Here is a 17012-nt window from a genome sequence, read left to right as displayed (position 1 = left end):
TTTCATTTTAAAAGAACATTTTATCCTTGCAGATATTTTTGACAAGTCTATGGAGAGGCAGAGACTAGAGTTCAGTCAAGTCAATGAAACTTTTTGAAAATTCTTGTAGAGCATGCAATTGCCAGCTAATCCAAAAAGTTGATTAAATGACCATTCTGCCCCCGCTAACCAGTCCTATAAAACCCCTCTAAACTCTCCACGTATCATCAAAACCTACGCCACATAACAGCTAGCAATGGCACCCTCAACGCTCATGTCTCTTCTTCTCTTCCCTCTCATCCTCCCACTCTCCTACGCTGCCACCTTTGACATTGTTAACCAGTGCTCTTACACTGTATGGGCAGCTGCAGTCCCCTGGTGGCGGCCGCCAACTCAACAACGGTGAAACATGGACTATAAACGTTAACGCCGGCACCACCGGTGCCCGTGTTTGGGCACGCACAGGCTGCAATTTTTGACAGCTCTGGTCATGGTAGCTGTGAAACTGGTGACTGCAATGGCCTCTTAGAATGTCAAGCTTTATGGCAAACCACCAAACACTCTCGCCGAGTTCGCTCTAAACCAGTTCCAAAACCTGGATTTCATTGATATCTCTGTTGAGATGGTGATTGAAGACAAGACCCAGACAGTGGGCATGGTGAGCAAGTGAGGCGTGTGGTGTGGGGGAAAGGCTGGTGCGCTTGTGGAGAAGCAAACTAGCATGGTGCTGTACCAGAGAGGATGGAGAACCATTGTGTTCAGAGATTGCAGGGCATGGATACTGAGCCCTGTGGGTAGTTTAAGTAGTTGGAAACCTTTTTGATATATTAGTATTTTAATGTTTGAATCTCTGGGTGTTTGGGTTGGTCCAATGGTTGGGTGAGTCAAGATTACGGACAGACCAATAGGAGAACGTTTTGGTGTCTCGCCCAATAGTCGCTGAGTTAAGTGTCTACCTGTCTGTAGTTATATATATATATATTCAAATGCTAATGGACTTCTTGGATTGGCTGAGATTTTCCTCTGTCTCCCACTTTATGCTTTGACTCTTTGAATGATTGTTTTACATTATCGGATAATCTAGAGACATTTCGTCGAACACCTCAAGCCAGCAGCTCTCCACATCACAACAATCTCTTTGGTTGATGGGTTCAATGTGCCCATGGACTTCAGTCCAACCGGTGGGTGTGCGGGTGGGATCCAGTGCTTGGCTGACATCAACGGACAGTGTCCGGCAGTGCTAAAAGGCTCCAGGAGGATGTAACAACCCTTGCACTGTGTTCAAAACTGATGAGTATTGCTGTAACTCAGGGAGTTGTGGACCAAGTGATTATTCTAAGTTTTTTAAGGGTCTCTGTCCTGATGTTTATAGCTACCCTAAGGATGATCAGAATAGTACGGTTGTCTTCACCTGCCCTGGTGGGACTAACTATAAGGTTGTCTTCTGCCCTTGAAATTAGGCGTGAGATCATCTAGTGATGCATGGTATGTAGGTACAAGAAGGAGAGTTAGGGAGTGGGGTCCTTCTTGATAAATAAAGTCATTGTAACAATGGTTATGACTTATGAGAGATGAATAAAACCGAATGGTTTTTATATGTTAGGCCTTTTTATTTAACCGAATGCCTTCGTAAATAGCTCGAATTTTATTCTGTGAAAATTTAGAGCTCAGATCGAAGTTTTAGGTTTAGACTCTAGACAGACTCTTTAATTTTCTGCTTGGCTTCATACTCTAAAATACATAAATAAATAAATTAATAATATATTTGCAACACTTAATTTACCTCATCAAACTCAGCTGCTTTCAGGCTTAATTATTCTAAATGATATTCGTTTAATGTAAGAATAGTAAAAGTCTTGAGCCCATATATTGACCTACCAAAGTACAAGGTTTTCTATTAATTAAGAATTTTTTTTTAAAAAAAAATAGATAAACCATATTTATTAAAAAAAAAAACAAGTATACAAAGTACCGGGTGCCAAAAGTCAACCCATCATAAGTGGGAAACCAAACTTAGAACACAACTTAATTAAGAGATTTTTTATTTAATTTTTTGATATTAAAAAAAATAATAAATAATAAAAAGTAAAAGTAATGGAAAAAAAGGTTTTTTTACTCGTAAATTTATTGGTAACAATTTTCCTAAAAAATTAATAGGACTAAATAGGGAAAGGTTGTTAACAGAAAATGTTGGGAAATTATGTGTTTATGTTTTATAAATAAATATCATGACTGGTTTTTAATTAAATTATTGTTCATAGCACACATGGTTGAAAGTTTTTTCTGATTAATCGGAGGAGATATTTTTTTGAAAAAAATGTTTTTTTCGTCTGTCTTTTTCGTCTGTCTTTAAATGCTTTTGATCCTATTTAGTTTTTTTATGGACTTGTTTATGTATTTATTTTTCCTTTGATATATGTGATCTCTTGTTAACTCTTCCGATCAACTCTTCCATTGATAACAAAAAAATTTTTTTATAAAAAAATATGGACGATTAGAACTAACTCCTCCTCCTCCTTGTTATTATTATTATTATTATTATTATTATTATTATTATTAACAACTAAATAGACAAGTTATACCACTCCACAGGATCACCGGATAATAAACTTAAATATACCGATAGGGTATGGTTCTTATAATTTATATTTCTAATGACTAAATAATATCAAATAATTATAAAATTGGTAAAAAGAAATTTAGTGAAAAAGTGGACATGTTAGGGTAGGCTAAAATTATGGCATAATTGGTACCATATGCTATAATTTAATATTTTATGAGAATTATGCCATGTGGGATATTTGGACACTTAATTTAGAATGTAAAATTATGGCATAATATGAGTATTATGCCATAAAAATATTCCACTAAAATGTCTCTCTATCCAGACCACTGGCCACTAGTCTCACGGGCCCGAGCCACCGCTTCGGTTGCCCTCCAAAGAATCCACCCGGTGATCTGAGCGGCCTTCGATGATCGCCCATCGGTCCACCATGGGCCCAGTCACTGCCGTCCGGCTGGTCTCTGACAACTAGCTAGCCATCAGTCTACCTGTAGTCCATCCTGTCTCCACAATTTTTTTTTTATTTTGTTAACTAAACACTCATTTTGTATAAATAAAATATATCACAATTTCTGTAATAATCACTTACGTTTCTCACATAATAAAATTATACCATATTTTTTTTATATTTTTATAATCAAAGGTACGCAGTAGACAAAGTTATCTATATATCTTCAACTATGCTGGATTTTCTTTCTTAAGTCACGCTCAAACTCCAAAAAGTCATGTGGAATCTTGTCCCTACATGGACTTTCATAATACATTTCGACAAATTTTAAAACAAAATCCACGAAGGTATTAATTAAATATAAAAAGAAATTTTAATAACCCCGATGAAACCATCACACATGTCTTTATTCAAAAAAAATAAAAATGTCATCTACTTAGGGATACTACTTAAATTCATAGACAAAATTTAATATTTTTATAATAATTTAATTAAAAATCAAAACTTATAAACTGATCATCCAAGACGCACTCATGAGATGCCATATTATCATAATTTGTATTTCATTAATTTAGTTCTTACTTACTACAGAAATCAAAGTATTATTTTAATTAATTAATTCTCAACATTTCATTTAAATGGAAACCAAAGTTTTGAATATAATATTTGCATATTATGTTTATACATAATGTTATAACCAGGGGCGGACCCACATGGGTGGCAGCCAGGGCTGAAGCCCGGGCTGGCCGACAGGAAAACCTTAGAAGAACCGTGTCCAATAAATTTTTTTATACAAATATTAATGTTTAATAATATTTTATTTGTATCTAGATAACAAGTAATGGACATGGGCTTGAGTGGTTTGTGAGAGTTGAATGATGTGAGCCCACCCTGGTTCAAATCCTAGAGCTTACAATATTAAGTTTTTAATAATTTTAGTAATTAAAACAAGTTTTTTCAAAAATTGTGAAAATTTTTAAAAATTATAAAAAACAATGTTCTAAACTTTATAATAATAATTAAGATAAATTGATAATGTGGCATGACAAATGTAAAAATTTTTGTAATGAAAAATTTTTTCTTATTTAAAAAAATTACTAAAAATTTTTAAGTTTTAATAAAATTGAGAACTGTCATAACATCCATCACAATGACGATGAATTGACTTAACACCCACTTTCTACGAGTGAGTTTTGGTTACGCTTGCGGTCGTGGTTGAACCAAGGAGAGACCATGGTTGGTAATCTTAGAAAAAAATTAAAGGGTGACGAATATGAGAATATTAACTTTTATTTAGTCGAGTCGAACTAAATTCCTAGGGTCGCCATCGGTTATAACAATATCGTTATCTTCAAGTTGTAAATTAATTGCACACACACATATATATATAGACTTCCACGTTCCAATTGTATTCATGGCATATGCACACATGCATTCAATCCAAATGAGGCCACACATCCATGCCATTTTTTTCATAACAAATAAACTATTGACCTTCAAGTTAGGCATGATAATAAGAATAGTTAAGTTTAAAGTACTGGAAAAGAATGCCTATCTGCCAATTAATAAACGCTTTTTTTAGTTTTTAAATATTACAAGTTACGAGAAAATCACTTCTAAAAACTTATTTTTAAGATATTTATATCTTTGGTATAAAACAGCATTTACTTTAATATTTTCAAACAAAACAAAATATTTTTACTAATTTATATTCTCATACAATTAATTCTTTTAAAATTTGACACTTAATATAATTTTCTTATTTTGTAAAAGGTTTACATTTTGATTTGTAACATTATCAAAAAATTATATTATTATTTTTTTATTAGATGAATAAACTATTCACCTCAACCAATATTGTAAAACAATATTGGTCATTCTACCTCTCACTTAGCAAAGAAAAGAATTACCATCTTTTTAATGTGAAGGCGAGATATTTAAAACATTATTATTTTGAAGGAATCCGCAAAAATATTGTGGTTTTTAATATATACATATACATATATATTTATATATATTTAATGAATAAAATAAATGAATATTTTTTAAAAGAAAAAAATTAATTATAATAAATTTTTTTCTTATATTCTTCTCATCATAAATTTTTAGAAATTTATTTATTTATTAGTTTACTTGATTTCAGATGGAAGTTTTTTTAAAGGTTACTTTTTCCCCATCTTATTTAAGGTCATGATAGAATAAACACCGTATTTAGAGGAAAAATTGGATGAATTAATAATCACGATGAGTGCTTTTTGTTAAGTCAACCATCTCATATGTTACTAGTTCAAGGACACGTGTGATGGTGTTATCAATAAAAAATCATAGCTGAAGCAAAAGATTCTAAATAAATTAAGGTTCAGATATATTTTCTTCTCTTTTCATTTAAAATATTTTTAAACTCAATAATTCTGGATTTTACGCTTTTGTGACAATGAATATATATTAAACTATTTTTTTGAATAGGTATATGCACTTATTATGTTATAAATTAATTGATTTTTAATTTTATAAATGTTTCATATATTTTCTTCAAGATTTTATTTGTTGAAATATTATATATATATATATATATATATATATATATATATATATATATATATATATAAATGTTTCATATATTTTCTTCAAGATTTTAATATATATATTACAATTTTTGAATAGGTATATGCACTTATTATGTTATAAATTAATTGATTTTTTAATTTTTATAAAATGTTTTTATATATTTTTCTTCAAAAATGCTGATTTATTATTTTTATAACAAAATATATATATATATATATATATATATATATATATATATACTTACTTTTAAAACTAATTTAATGAAACAATTGTAATAAAAATATTTTCTAGAAAATTAGAATGAAAAAAATATTTTTAAAAGTATATGTATATATATTTTTGAAAAAGGCTTAGCTCCTGGTTGTACTAATTCAGTTATGCTTCTAAATTTTAATTTTGCTTATAAAAAATAATATAATTGACAATAGAGAAAAAAATGAGGCTTCTAATTTCTACCATGCTCCATATTCAACCATATATACTAGTATATCCTCAAATAAGTAAAATAAATAAACAAAAAAATAATGCTGATTTAGGGAAAATTCGCATTCACTCGTAATTTTTCAAAACTTCCCAAAAATCCCTCATACTTTTTACACACCCGTGACGACCTTGGTTAGTGTTTAACTTCCCTTTTACCCCCTACCGTTCAATTCAAATGGGTCCATGTTGTGAAATCCCATTTTTGGCCTTGAAAAATGGTGGGAAAGGAAAGCGCCAAAATCACATCGTGTTCAACCTTTTTCAAGAGCTTTTACGCTTGGTTTTACGATGAGACAATGCCTAGGAGTTGCATTACATCTTGTTGTTCTCCTCATTTCTCCTCGATTGAGTTGTTCGACTTCGATTCTGCGGTTTCGTGTCATCGGTGAGAATCTCTTCGTTGCTATCGGTTTAGTGCGGGTGAAGTTTATCATACCAGAAATATATAAATCGGTTTCTCCAACGGAAAATGAAGTTGATTTCCATCGGATTGGTCGAGTGCACTTCATCTTCAAATGGTGTAGTCGATTTTATTGTCGAGGCGAGCATGTGCCATTGTTGTCTCCGTTTGAAAAGCGAGTTCATTTCGTTGTAAAAGTTCTTCTCGTTTATGGTTATCTATTTGTATATTTTTAAATAATGTTTAACTATTTGCTATTATCCGTTTAAATATATTACTAATATGTTTAATAATTGTCATATCCGTTTAATACTTGTCATCTCCGTTTAACATTATCTTTACATGTATAACTTTTCATATTAACGTTTAAATTCTCAAAGTCTTTTGCGTAAAAGCGGTGATCTTTTTCGTTTGATCCGAATTGTTGGCGGTGTGCACGTGGCGGTGTCAGGGTTATGGTATCCGTGCATAAGAATTAATGGCGGCATTAATTCTTATGCACGGACTCTAACTAACTATAAATATCCGAACACCCGATTCGTTGTAATCGATCGATGTCGGTCCATTTGTGCGTTTAATTTTTTCTCGGATATGAAGAGTCGACCGCTTGTGGACTTCACACCATAAATAACCAGGAAGAACCCTTCCCATGGACAACCACTCGTCGTCGTCCTCATCATCCTCCTCCTCCTCCTCCTCCTCCTCCTCTTCCTCCTCTTCCCCATGGACAGACCACTCTGTCACGAAAGGATGTTTCGTGAACCTCCTTTCTTATCTTGAGAATCAATCGGTAGTAATCACGCAACAAGTTAAACTATCTTTTTTTCACCTCAGCCGAAAATGCTCGCATAATTGCACGAATCGCGAGAGGATTCTCCAGTGATGGATGACGAGCGAGCAATTAAGCGAGCTTTTCGACTTGGGTAAGAAAAGAAAGTTTTCACGTGATTGCGTGATTGCGAGAGGATTCTAGAGGAGGGAGGTCGGGAAACATCCTTTAAGGCAGGGGTTGATATTTATCACTTGAGACTTTTTTTGTTACCGTTTAAGAACATTACGTCGAGTGTACAACTATTACGATTACGTGTTTAACTATCGATATCTTAGCTTAAAGTCCGACCATGACACATTGATTAATAGTCGTTTTCATGAATGTGTTTGTTTAACCTTTTTTTAATGTTATACGTTGTGCAGGTTCAAGTTGATGCGCATGTTATGCAAGCTGCATGTGAGCATTCGAATGTCTGAGACACTTGTTTCAGATTATCGAGGGTCGAGTCGTGAGTGTCCAAAGTCCAGGAGGACGTTGTAAATGTTGTAAATGTTGTAAATGTTTTGTAAATGTTATAAACGAATGTTTTATTTGAATGTGAACTTCTGAAATTTAAACAAAGACCTAGTAAAAACAATGTGGGAAACAAAAAGAGCGTCATTGTAAACAATAGAAAAAAAGTTAAACAATACTCAAGTTACTCTTTAATCAATGACAACGGTGTTTAAGAAAATACGTAAAGATGTTTTAAGCGAGTGACCCGGGGAGGTACCCATCTTCGACGCGATGTCGTTGAAAAGCATTCAATTTAAACAATAACATATATTTTTAAGCAGTTAAGTCACTATATTTTAAAGCGTTTTACGTATTATTTACATGATATGGACTTTTATTTAAACCCGGTAATCGTTATGTTAAACACTATATCTATCTGTTTAAACATAAAAAAAGCTAGCGTTTAAGCAGGATACTCATGTCGGCGATGACAATACGTCTTCGTCGCTGACGGTGGCATATATTTTTTCCTTTTTGCTCTTGATGGAGGGAAAAAAATACGCCCAATCACATCACGTCTAGTCTAACCTCTATGCACTTTTTTGTCTTCATCGCGACAGTGATATATATATATATATATATATATATATATATATATATATATATATATATATATGCACTTTTTCGTTTGCCTATCATTGCTTTGTTTGTTGTTTACATCTTCTTCTTCTTCTTCTTCTTCGGCTTATTTTTTTGTTCTTCATTTCATTTTTTGTTTTATACGATTTGGTTTTCGGCCGATATAGTATGGAGAGTTTTTGTGGTATTGCTAGATTCAGCGGGGAGGAAGAGTGCTAATGTTCACGGCTCGAGACTTCTTGGGAGTTGGTGTTAGGGCTGAGATATGTGAGCGATGGGGTCTCGAAGTTTCTCTTATCGAGTTAAGTTCATCACACGGATGGATATAAAAGCGGTTTTCCCAATGAAAAGCGATGTTGACTTCCGGTCGGATGTGTCACGTGCACTCCATCTTCAAATGTCTTTGTAGTTGATCTTGTCGTCGAGGGCGAGAAAATGTGCCATTGCGAATCCTAATGAAAGCGAGTTTTACTCGTTGTAAGTTCCTTCTCTTTTTAATTGTTCCGGTTATGCAGGGGTCATTAGTGTTTAAATATGTCCGTCACTAGTTAACATCTTCTACTAGTCGTTTACGTTATTAGTTAACTGCTTAAGTTTTTAATTTGACGTTTAAATATTATCACTTAAACATTATATTCTCCGTTTAACATATTGATCTTTTCATTTGACTGAAGTGTTGGTAGGAATTCAGATTCTGCGAGTGCTCCAGTTCATCCCCATGGTGACCATGACGGTGTGGGATGTCTTCCTTCTTCGTCGAGATCATTACGAAGTCTTGTCATTGGATATTGGACAACGTTTTTGGCGAGTGTCGAACATTTCGAGGATGTACTTGAAATCATGCAATCAAAAAGGAATTTTTGACTTCAAATTCATAAAGAGCGAAAAAAACATCGGGTGACTGTGGAATGCGCTGCCGATGGTTGTCATTGGCGCCTTCATGCATCAAAAGAGTATAACAAAAATACTTTCAGAATCAAGACAATCAACACTGTCACACACTTGCGGTGGTGGCATAGGGTTCGGCGTCGCATCCGAGCGTCAAAAAAATGGGTTAGCGCTGCGAGTGATTCGAGCTCAAGGACCGTCCCTTGTACAAGGCCATCAACATTCAGGAAGGACATATTGCGGGGAGACATGGTGTCCACATACCATACAAGCGAGGCTTGGTTGGGAAAAGAGCATGCCGGGTGGTCCTCGGCCAGCGGTGACATCTCCGAGCTCTGTTGTTTGCTTTGGTATGTGGATAAGGTGGGTGAGACAAATCCCAGCGGCGTTGCGATCATGGAAAGAGGCGGTGATCGTTTTTAAGCGTGCATTCTTTTCTTTTCGGTAGCGTGTATTGTGGGATTCAAGAGGGCTTGCAGGGCGGTTGTTGTTTCTCGATGGTACCCACCTCCTTGGAAAATATCGGGGTACACTCTTTTGGGTGCCACGAGGGAAAGATGGAAACAATGGTTTTTCACGTCGCCTTCGGTATGAGTCGACAACGAGACCCGATGCCAATTGGACTTAGTTCATATCTAAGTTAGGCGATGCTTTATACGAGGATGGAGATTATCATGAGATAATTACTTTCGTGTCGGACGGTCCAAGGGCCTTGTGAGCACAATTGCGAGAGTCTTCCCTTCTTAGCCACATGCATCTTGTCTTCGACATTTGGAGGCCAATTTTATGAAAGCCCGATGTCGGACTTGGGAAGGCGTTGAGGGAGGAGTCTTGGTCTATATGCTTCCGCATTGCGTGGGTATCCGCGGCTAAAGATTTCGATGATCTGAGTGAATGAGCTGCCGAGCCACATCACCCGAAGCTCATCGTTTGGTTGATTAATACATCGGATATGGCACGTTGGTCGAATTATCTGATTCGGAGGTGATCGTTGGGGCGAGATGTATTCAAACGTCGCGGAGTCGTTCAATGCTTGGATCAAGGAAGCTCGTCATTTACCGGTGACGAAAATGGCCGACTCCATAAGGTCTGCGAATGTTGGTTTACACTTAACATTTAGTGTTACCCTTTAAACATTCTCAATCTTTGTTTAATTACACTTGTTTGTCTTTAAATATTAATACTTTCGTTTAAATATTTACAATAATGTTTAAACATGTTTACGAATTATTTAACCATCACTGTCTTTGTTTAACCTTATTTGCGAGGTTCAAGTTGATCGCATGTTATGTAACCGGGCGTGAGCAGCGAACAAATGGGAGACCTAGTTATGCCCAGGGACGTACATTCGAAGGTAGAGATCATTGTTGAGGGACGGCCGAAATCTTCGTGTTGGTGCGTTGTGTCGATGATCGTTACGAGTGATCGACGAGTCGTGACGACTACGTAGATCTCGCCATCGAGAACTTGTTCGTGTCGAAGGTGGCAAGTTTATGGTATCCCTTGCAAACACGCTTGCTGCATGATAATCGAGACAGACACCAGCGTACATCGATTTATTAGCGGGTACTTCACCGTCGACAATTACAAACTAGCATACAAGGAGCTATATTCCCCATACCCAGCGATGGCGAGGCCTTGAGGGCGGAAATCGTGAGCTTCGTTCGCGACCGCATGTGAGCGAAGGCAGCTGGGCGGCCTAGAGCGAAAAAGAGGATCGAGTCATAGCGTTTGATGTCCATGAGGTTACATTGCGGCACGCTGCCATGGATCCGGTCTGCAATCGAGCGATCTTGCGATGAAAGCGTCATGCCCGACTAGGCATTGTAAATAAAGCCCGACGATGACATGGAAACATTGTGTATTGATGGGCGACTTTCCATATTTAAACTCTTACTCTTTACTGACGAATTGAATGTATTTAAGCGGAGACATTGTTATTTTTAAACGGATACACTGTAATTTGAAATATTTCAACTAATGTTTAAACGATATATAGTATATTTAAACAATTAAATGGAAATGTACACAATTACAACGTAAATTAAACAATGAAATGAAACTGAATGGAATTTAACATGCCTTACAATTGAAAACAAACAAAATTTACATTGAGATATACAAGTCATGTTATTCCGAAACGAAAACAATGAATTGAATGTCCAGTTTTACATTCGAAAACAAAATTGACATTGAGATATACAAGACATGTTCTTCGGTCACAAATCTTAACCCGCTTGTGACGACCCCTTTGTCGTGGACGTGGTACGCCTCCCCCTACTTAAGTATCGCGGGTAACATATCTTAATCGAGGTAAGGAACGTGCATGCTGCGGTAGTCGTAACTTCTCACCCCAAAGTAACCCGGTCGATAAACCGCATGGCGTGAGCGGGCGCAATCGACGCTTCCTTGTTTTCGGCGTGGGGTTTTCCGTGTCGTGCGAGTGGGTACTTTTCGCGTCGCCGACTCGCCGAGCTGCATATCGGCAGCGGTTGTCGAATAGATTACTGCTGTCGAGATATGCAAGTTGAGATTAGAATACCGATTAAATACCAAACACTATTAATCGGACATAATTGAAGATCTTACCATGTCCAACGCGTCTTTATCGTACCCCGGACATGAAGAATAATGCCTGTATTCTTGTTTATCATTGTCGAGGACGACGACATGGAAGTGGCTATTCATGATTATCGGGAGGATGACAATTTGAACTTCGTGCATGTTGCGCACAACATCCCCGACCATAGCCATAATTGTTTCATGTGCGTCGTCCTGCTTTGACATAAAAAGCGCAAGCGGTCTGGTGATGGAGGCGCGCTTCTTGTAAGGATATAGCTCTTTGCTCAGCGACTTTTGTATAATGCATACGAAAGCGTCCATCACATCATCTGTGACCATCTCCTTCTCCTCAAGCAGCGTGTACAATTTGTCCCGTGTGGTGCTGACAGCGTTATTCTTCCACACGACAGTGCTGAGGTTAAACGATAACAGATATAATAAGACCATATTGTAAATGTTTAAATGATATTATCAAATGTTAAATGATATTTTATATAATTAAACGTTAAGTAGAAAAATTAAATGATAACATAAAGACATTAAACACCATTAGAAAATCGTTAAACACTATCATAAAAACTTAAGACTTACCCGTCCATAGAGCAGTTGAGGAAGATCCTCATCAACTCCTGCTCATATTTGTTAAGACGAGACAGGCCAACCCATTTTTTTTTTGGGAATAAAAGCTTTTTGAGCCGTCTGGTCCCATTGTTGATTGGCCTTGATCATCTCTCTCGTTGCTCGGTCGGGGTCTTCATGGGGCACTGCCGTTGCACCTTCACGGTGTTCAGCACCAGCAACATCTTCCTTCGATGCGAGGACGACTGCGACAGCATCAACTGCGGACACATCCTTACATGGTTGTTCTTGTTGTGGGATTGTGCCTGGCTTCGATGCGGGGACGACGGCGATAACATCAATCGCAGACACATCCTTACATGGTTGTATTTGTGGTGGGATTGTGTCCTGCTTCGTTGCGGTACTGTCGGCCACGGCAACAGATTCAACGATCTTCTCAACCGTGTCCACGACGACAGCATCATTGGGAGACACACCCTTAGCTTGTTCTTGATCTGCAAGGATTGTGTCCATCTTTGATACCGCAATCTCGGCAACCGGTTCCACCGGGTCCATCGATTCATTAAGGAGAGAGTTGACGACCTTCTCAACCGCGCAGCGGCCACATCATCAACGATGTCCTCCACCGTCGTGGCCATGTCATCAACGGCGGCGATCTCGTGCATGACATCGGCCGCCGATGGTGTTGCTATTGTTTCATCGTCGGTCGAGCGGTGGAGACAGAGACAGTATTGTTCTCCTCTTTTTCGCAAGTCTCTTCGAATGTGGCCGTCTTGGAATGACCTTCCCGATGATGTCGATCGTCGTCAAATTCCGACGCCTCGTTCGTCTCGGGTGCTTCAGTTCTTTGGAGGGATGGCGCAGTCGGTTGTGAACGTCCCTCCAGTGCCTCAACACGAGCGACAAGCCGAGGAAACTCGGTCATCAATATCTGGCACGCCTGCATAAGAGTTGCGGTGACATCTTCGCCTAATGTCACCGGTTGGGCTGCCACGGTCGGAGGGGCTGCCATGGTCGGGGGCTGCCATAATCGGGGGGACTGTTGTTGTCGTGGTAGGGGGGTTGTTGCAATCTGCCGGGGTGGGGGAGGGCTTCTCCGGCGTCGAGGATTGCGTGCGCGTGGTGGGCTGGAAGTAGGAGAACTGCGTCGAGCGCGCACGATAGAGGCTGCCCTCTCATCCTGCCTTCGAGCAAGTGGTTCCGGAGCAATAGCATCCATCCGTCGGTTAGCCCCAATAAATATTTCTTCTTCAGCATTAGCCGGAACCAGCTCAGGAAACTAACATATGTAAACCAAACAATGTCAGCGAAATCATTCATTTTAAACTGTAAAAACTATATTTAAACATGTTGGTTATATATTTAAACGTTATAGAATATATTTAAATGGAGAACAAAATATTTAAACCAGTATGAATAAGTTTTAAACGGTAAATACTAAAGTTAAACACTAAATAATATGTTTAAACATTAAAGACTTATGTTAAACATTGTCCATGATTTATTACCTCTTTCCCATCGAGCGATGACAAAAGTTTGGTTTCTCTGAGTCAGCTTGCTTCCGGTAAGTACTTTCACCGTAGCACAGCATCCTTGGGACCTTGCCAAAACGGACTTTCTTCCCCGTTCCGGTCAGCTCGTAAAACCAGACGTTAAGCGTGACCGAGCAACCCTTAATGTACCCTATGTTGGTCTTCTTCCCAGCGCATCTATCTTGCACTCGGGCGGCTGCTTGGGGAATATCCTCCATAAGCCACTTGTGCGACGCCTGCGCCCATGCGTATCGCCCCATGGCTGGTAGATCATCGACGTAATCAGCGATCCGAGTTCGGAACCGAGCATGATGTATTTGGGAAGAGGACTGTACCCATGAGGTACACCATCAAGAGTTTGACAAAATTACCTTCTTCTCCCCTCTGTCGAACAAGTTGCACCCGGAATGCTCTTGATGGAGTCTCGCTGTCTCTCGTGGGTTTTTTTGATAAATACCGCCCTTGACGCGAGCGGGTCTTCTTCTTACGAAACACGATTGCGTCGCCATCGCATGCAGACCAAGAACGAGGGCCACATCCACGAGGGCTCGAAACTCGGCGAGCTTTCCCGGATCCTGAATTTATTGGTGCGACCATCGTACTTTGCAAAAAGAGAATCAAGAAGGGCCCTCTCTTGGTATATAGCTTCCAGCTCGATGAAACACCGCAAACGGTGTCCTTCGAATAATCTCCCGAGTGTCGAGGGGTCATGTTATCTTTCAATTCATCTAAGGTCTCCACAGCCCGGTGTCAAATAGCATCGCCCATTAACTAGGTTGACGGCCGTAATCACAAGCCTGCTGACAATAACAACACATTCAACATGCAGTATTGACAAAAGTTTAAGCGGAAATATAAGGTTTTTAAAGCGGTAACCTCTCGGTTATTAAAGCAGAGATATCAAATGTTAAGCAGAGACCCATTTTTCTTAAAGCGAGACGGGAATACTTAAGCAGAGACAACAAAGTTTAAAGCTGTAACATCTCATTTCTTAAAGCGTCAACCTCATTTGTAAAAGCGCAACCATATCAAACAAAAGGGAAATGTACATTATAAATATTACACAAATAATAACAATCGAAAAAAACTATTTCGATAGTGTATGCATCGAAAATGCAAAACAAAACAAAACCCTAGCGAGAAATCTCCTGCAGACTAACAAAACCCCAGCTGAGAAATTCCCCTGCAAACTTCAATATCTTCCAACAAAAACAGGAGCACAAAAAAAAACCGAAAAAAATCTTTCTTTATAGTGAGCAGGTTAACATAAAACCATACTCAATACCTTAGATTGCAAAGCGATGAAATGCCAACTAGTTGCGTGGGGACTTCTCCTTCGAGATACCGGTGGAAAGGGAAAAAAAGCGATGAAATGGCAATTACTGGAGGCTTCGCAGTAGAGACAACTTCGGAGACGACTTGAAATGGAAAAGGTCGAAGACGCGAGTTGAGAAAAAGCAAGTAAACGGCTCCAATAAATTCGTCTCTTGGGGTTACCCTACGGAAACCCACCCCACTTCCTCTCAAACCGCCGAGATGGCTGCAGCCACGACTACCCATGCAAGGGCATTTTCGTCCATAAAATTTGAAACTCACTCCGTTCACATCCGTTACAGGCTTTGGGTTTTTGAAAAACATAGTGTTTAAAAGGAGGGGGTTTTTAGGGATTGCAAAACTAACGGGGTGTTTTTGGCAATTTTACAAACTTAGAAGGTTTTTTTTTGGCAATTTCCACAAAAAAAAAATACAATATTAAAATAGTTCATTCACTTAAAAACTCGAAATATACTTAACACGAGTGCAACACTACGTTCCTTTATTCATTATATCAACCTTGATAGGTTGGTAATGGTAACAAGGACCCTATTTCTATGACTCAAGAAGGATACCTCTCCTTTCCCCATCTATTACATAAAACACATGCATGTAAAAATATACATACACTCAAATTAAGGGCAGAAGGTAACCTTATAGTTAGTCCCAGCAGGGCAAGTAAAGGTACTAGTTTGATCATCCTTAGGGTAGCTATAGGCATCTGAGCATAGATTCTTGAAAAACTTGGAATAATCAGTTGCTTGGCAGCTACCTGAGGTACAACAATATTCATTTGTTTTGAACACAGTACAAGGGTTGTTACATCCGCCAGTAGTCTTCAGCTGAGCCGGACACTTCCCGATGATGTCGGCCGAGCACCGGATCCCACGAGCACACCCACCTGTCGGACTGAAGTCCATGGGCACGTTAAACCCATCAACTAAAGAGATATCAATGTAATCCAAGTTGGCGTATTGGTTTAGTGCAAACTCAGCAAGAGTGTTTGGTGGTTTGCCATAAGCTTGGCATTGCAAGAGACCATTGCAGTCACCTGTTTGGCAGCTGCCATGGCCAGAGCTGTCAATGTTGCAGCCTGTACGTGCCCAAACACGGCCACCGGTGGTGCTAGCGTTTACATTTATAGTCCATGTTTGGCCTTTGTCGAGCTGTTTGCCTCCCCCGGGGATGGCAGCTGCCCATACGGTGTAAGAGCACTGGTTAACAATGTTAAAGGTGGCAGCGTAGGAGACTGGGAGGATGAGAGGGAGGAGAAGAAGAGTTAGGAGGTTTGTGGAAGCCATTGTTAGGGTTGTGTGTGTGCAGTTTATGTGTGTGTATGTCTTGCTTTAGTGTATGAAGTATGAGGGAATGAAGAAGGTTTGGGGTGGTATTTATAGGGAAATAGATATTACTGTTTGGCTTGGTTTGTGTGTGAATAAGATTCAAGTTTTTTGATAAGACTAGAAGTCTTGAAGGAAGATGACAAGTGCAGAGGTAATGCCCATTTTGAAGACTAGAAGATACATTTTATATTCTAATGTTAGGCTTGACTAATGGTGGATAAGAGGCAGTGGTGGAGCTAGAAATCATAGACAAGGGTAGCAAATGAAACTTAATAAATAATAGTTCAACTATAATCAAAATTAATAATCATTTTTTAAATAAATCTTTTACATAAACAAGTATTACAAATCATTAACAAAGCAAATTCACAATTGTCCCTACGAATTTTAAAATTTTCAAAATAATGAATGATTGTTTCATTATATATCAATATAATCAAAGATATT

At 38.2% G+C, this 17012-nt stretch overlaps 1 protein-coding gene and 1 pseudogene across 1 annotated transcript; one reads left to right on the top strand and one right to left on the bottom strand.

Moving 5' to 3' along the window:
• Window positions 1-227: 227 nt before the first annotated feature.
• On the top strand, window positions 228-1530 carry LOC120261782 (annotated as a pseudogene).
• A 14245-nt stretch (window positions 1531-15775) lies between these two features.
• LOC120261780 (thaumatin-like protein) lies at window positions 15776-16564 on the bottom strand. The gene has a single exon (XM_039269767.1). It carries the CDS (start codon window positions 16521-16523, stop codon window positions 15858-15860), a length of 666 nt encoding a protein of 221 aa, XP_039125701.1. The 5' UTR covers window positions 16524-16564; the 3' UTR covers window positions 15776-15857.
• Window positions 16565-17012: the final 448 nt, after the last annotated feature.

This window comes from Dioscorea cayenensis, chromosome 5 (genome assembly GCF_009730915.1).
Source record: "Dioscorea cayenensis subsp. rotundata cultivar TDr96_F1 chromosome 5, TDr96_F1_v2_PseudoChromosome.rev07_lg8_w22 25.fasta, whole genome shotgun sequence".
NCBI classification, from domain to species: domain Eukaryota; kingdom Viridiplantae; phylum Streptophyta; class Magnoliopsida; order Dioscoreales; family Dioscoreaceae; genus Dioscorea; species Dioscorea cayenensis.
This window is presented reverse-complemented; position numbering and strand designations above follow the sequence as displayed.

What these genes read in the sequence shown, in the direction of transcription:
- LOC120261780 (XM_039269767.1), bottom strand. Translation starts at nt 16,523, where the DNA reads ATGGCTTCCACAAACCTCCTAACTCTTCTTCTCCTCCCTCTCATCCTC.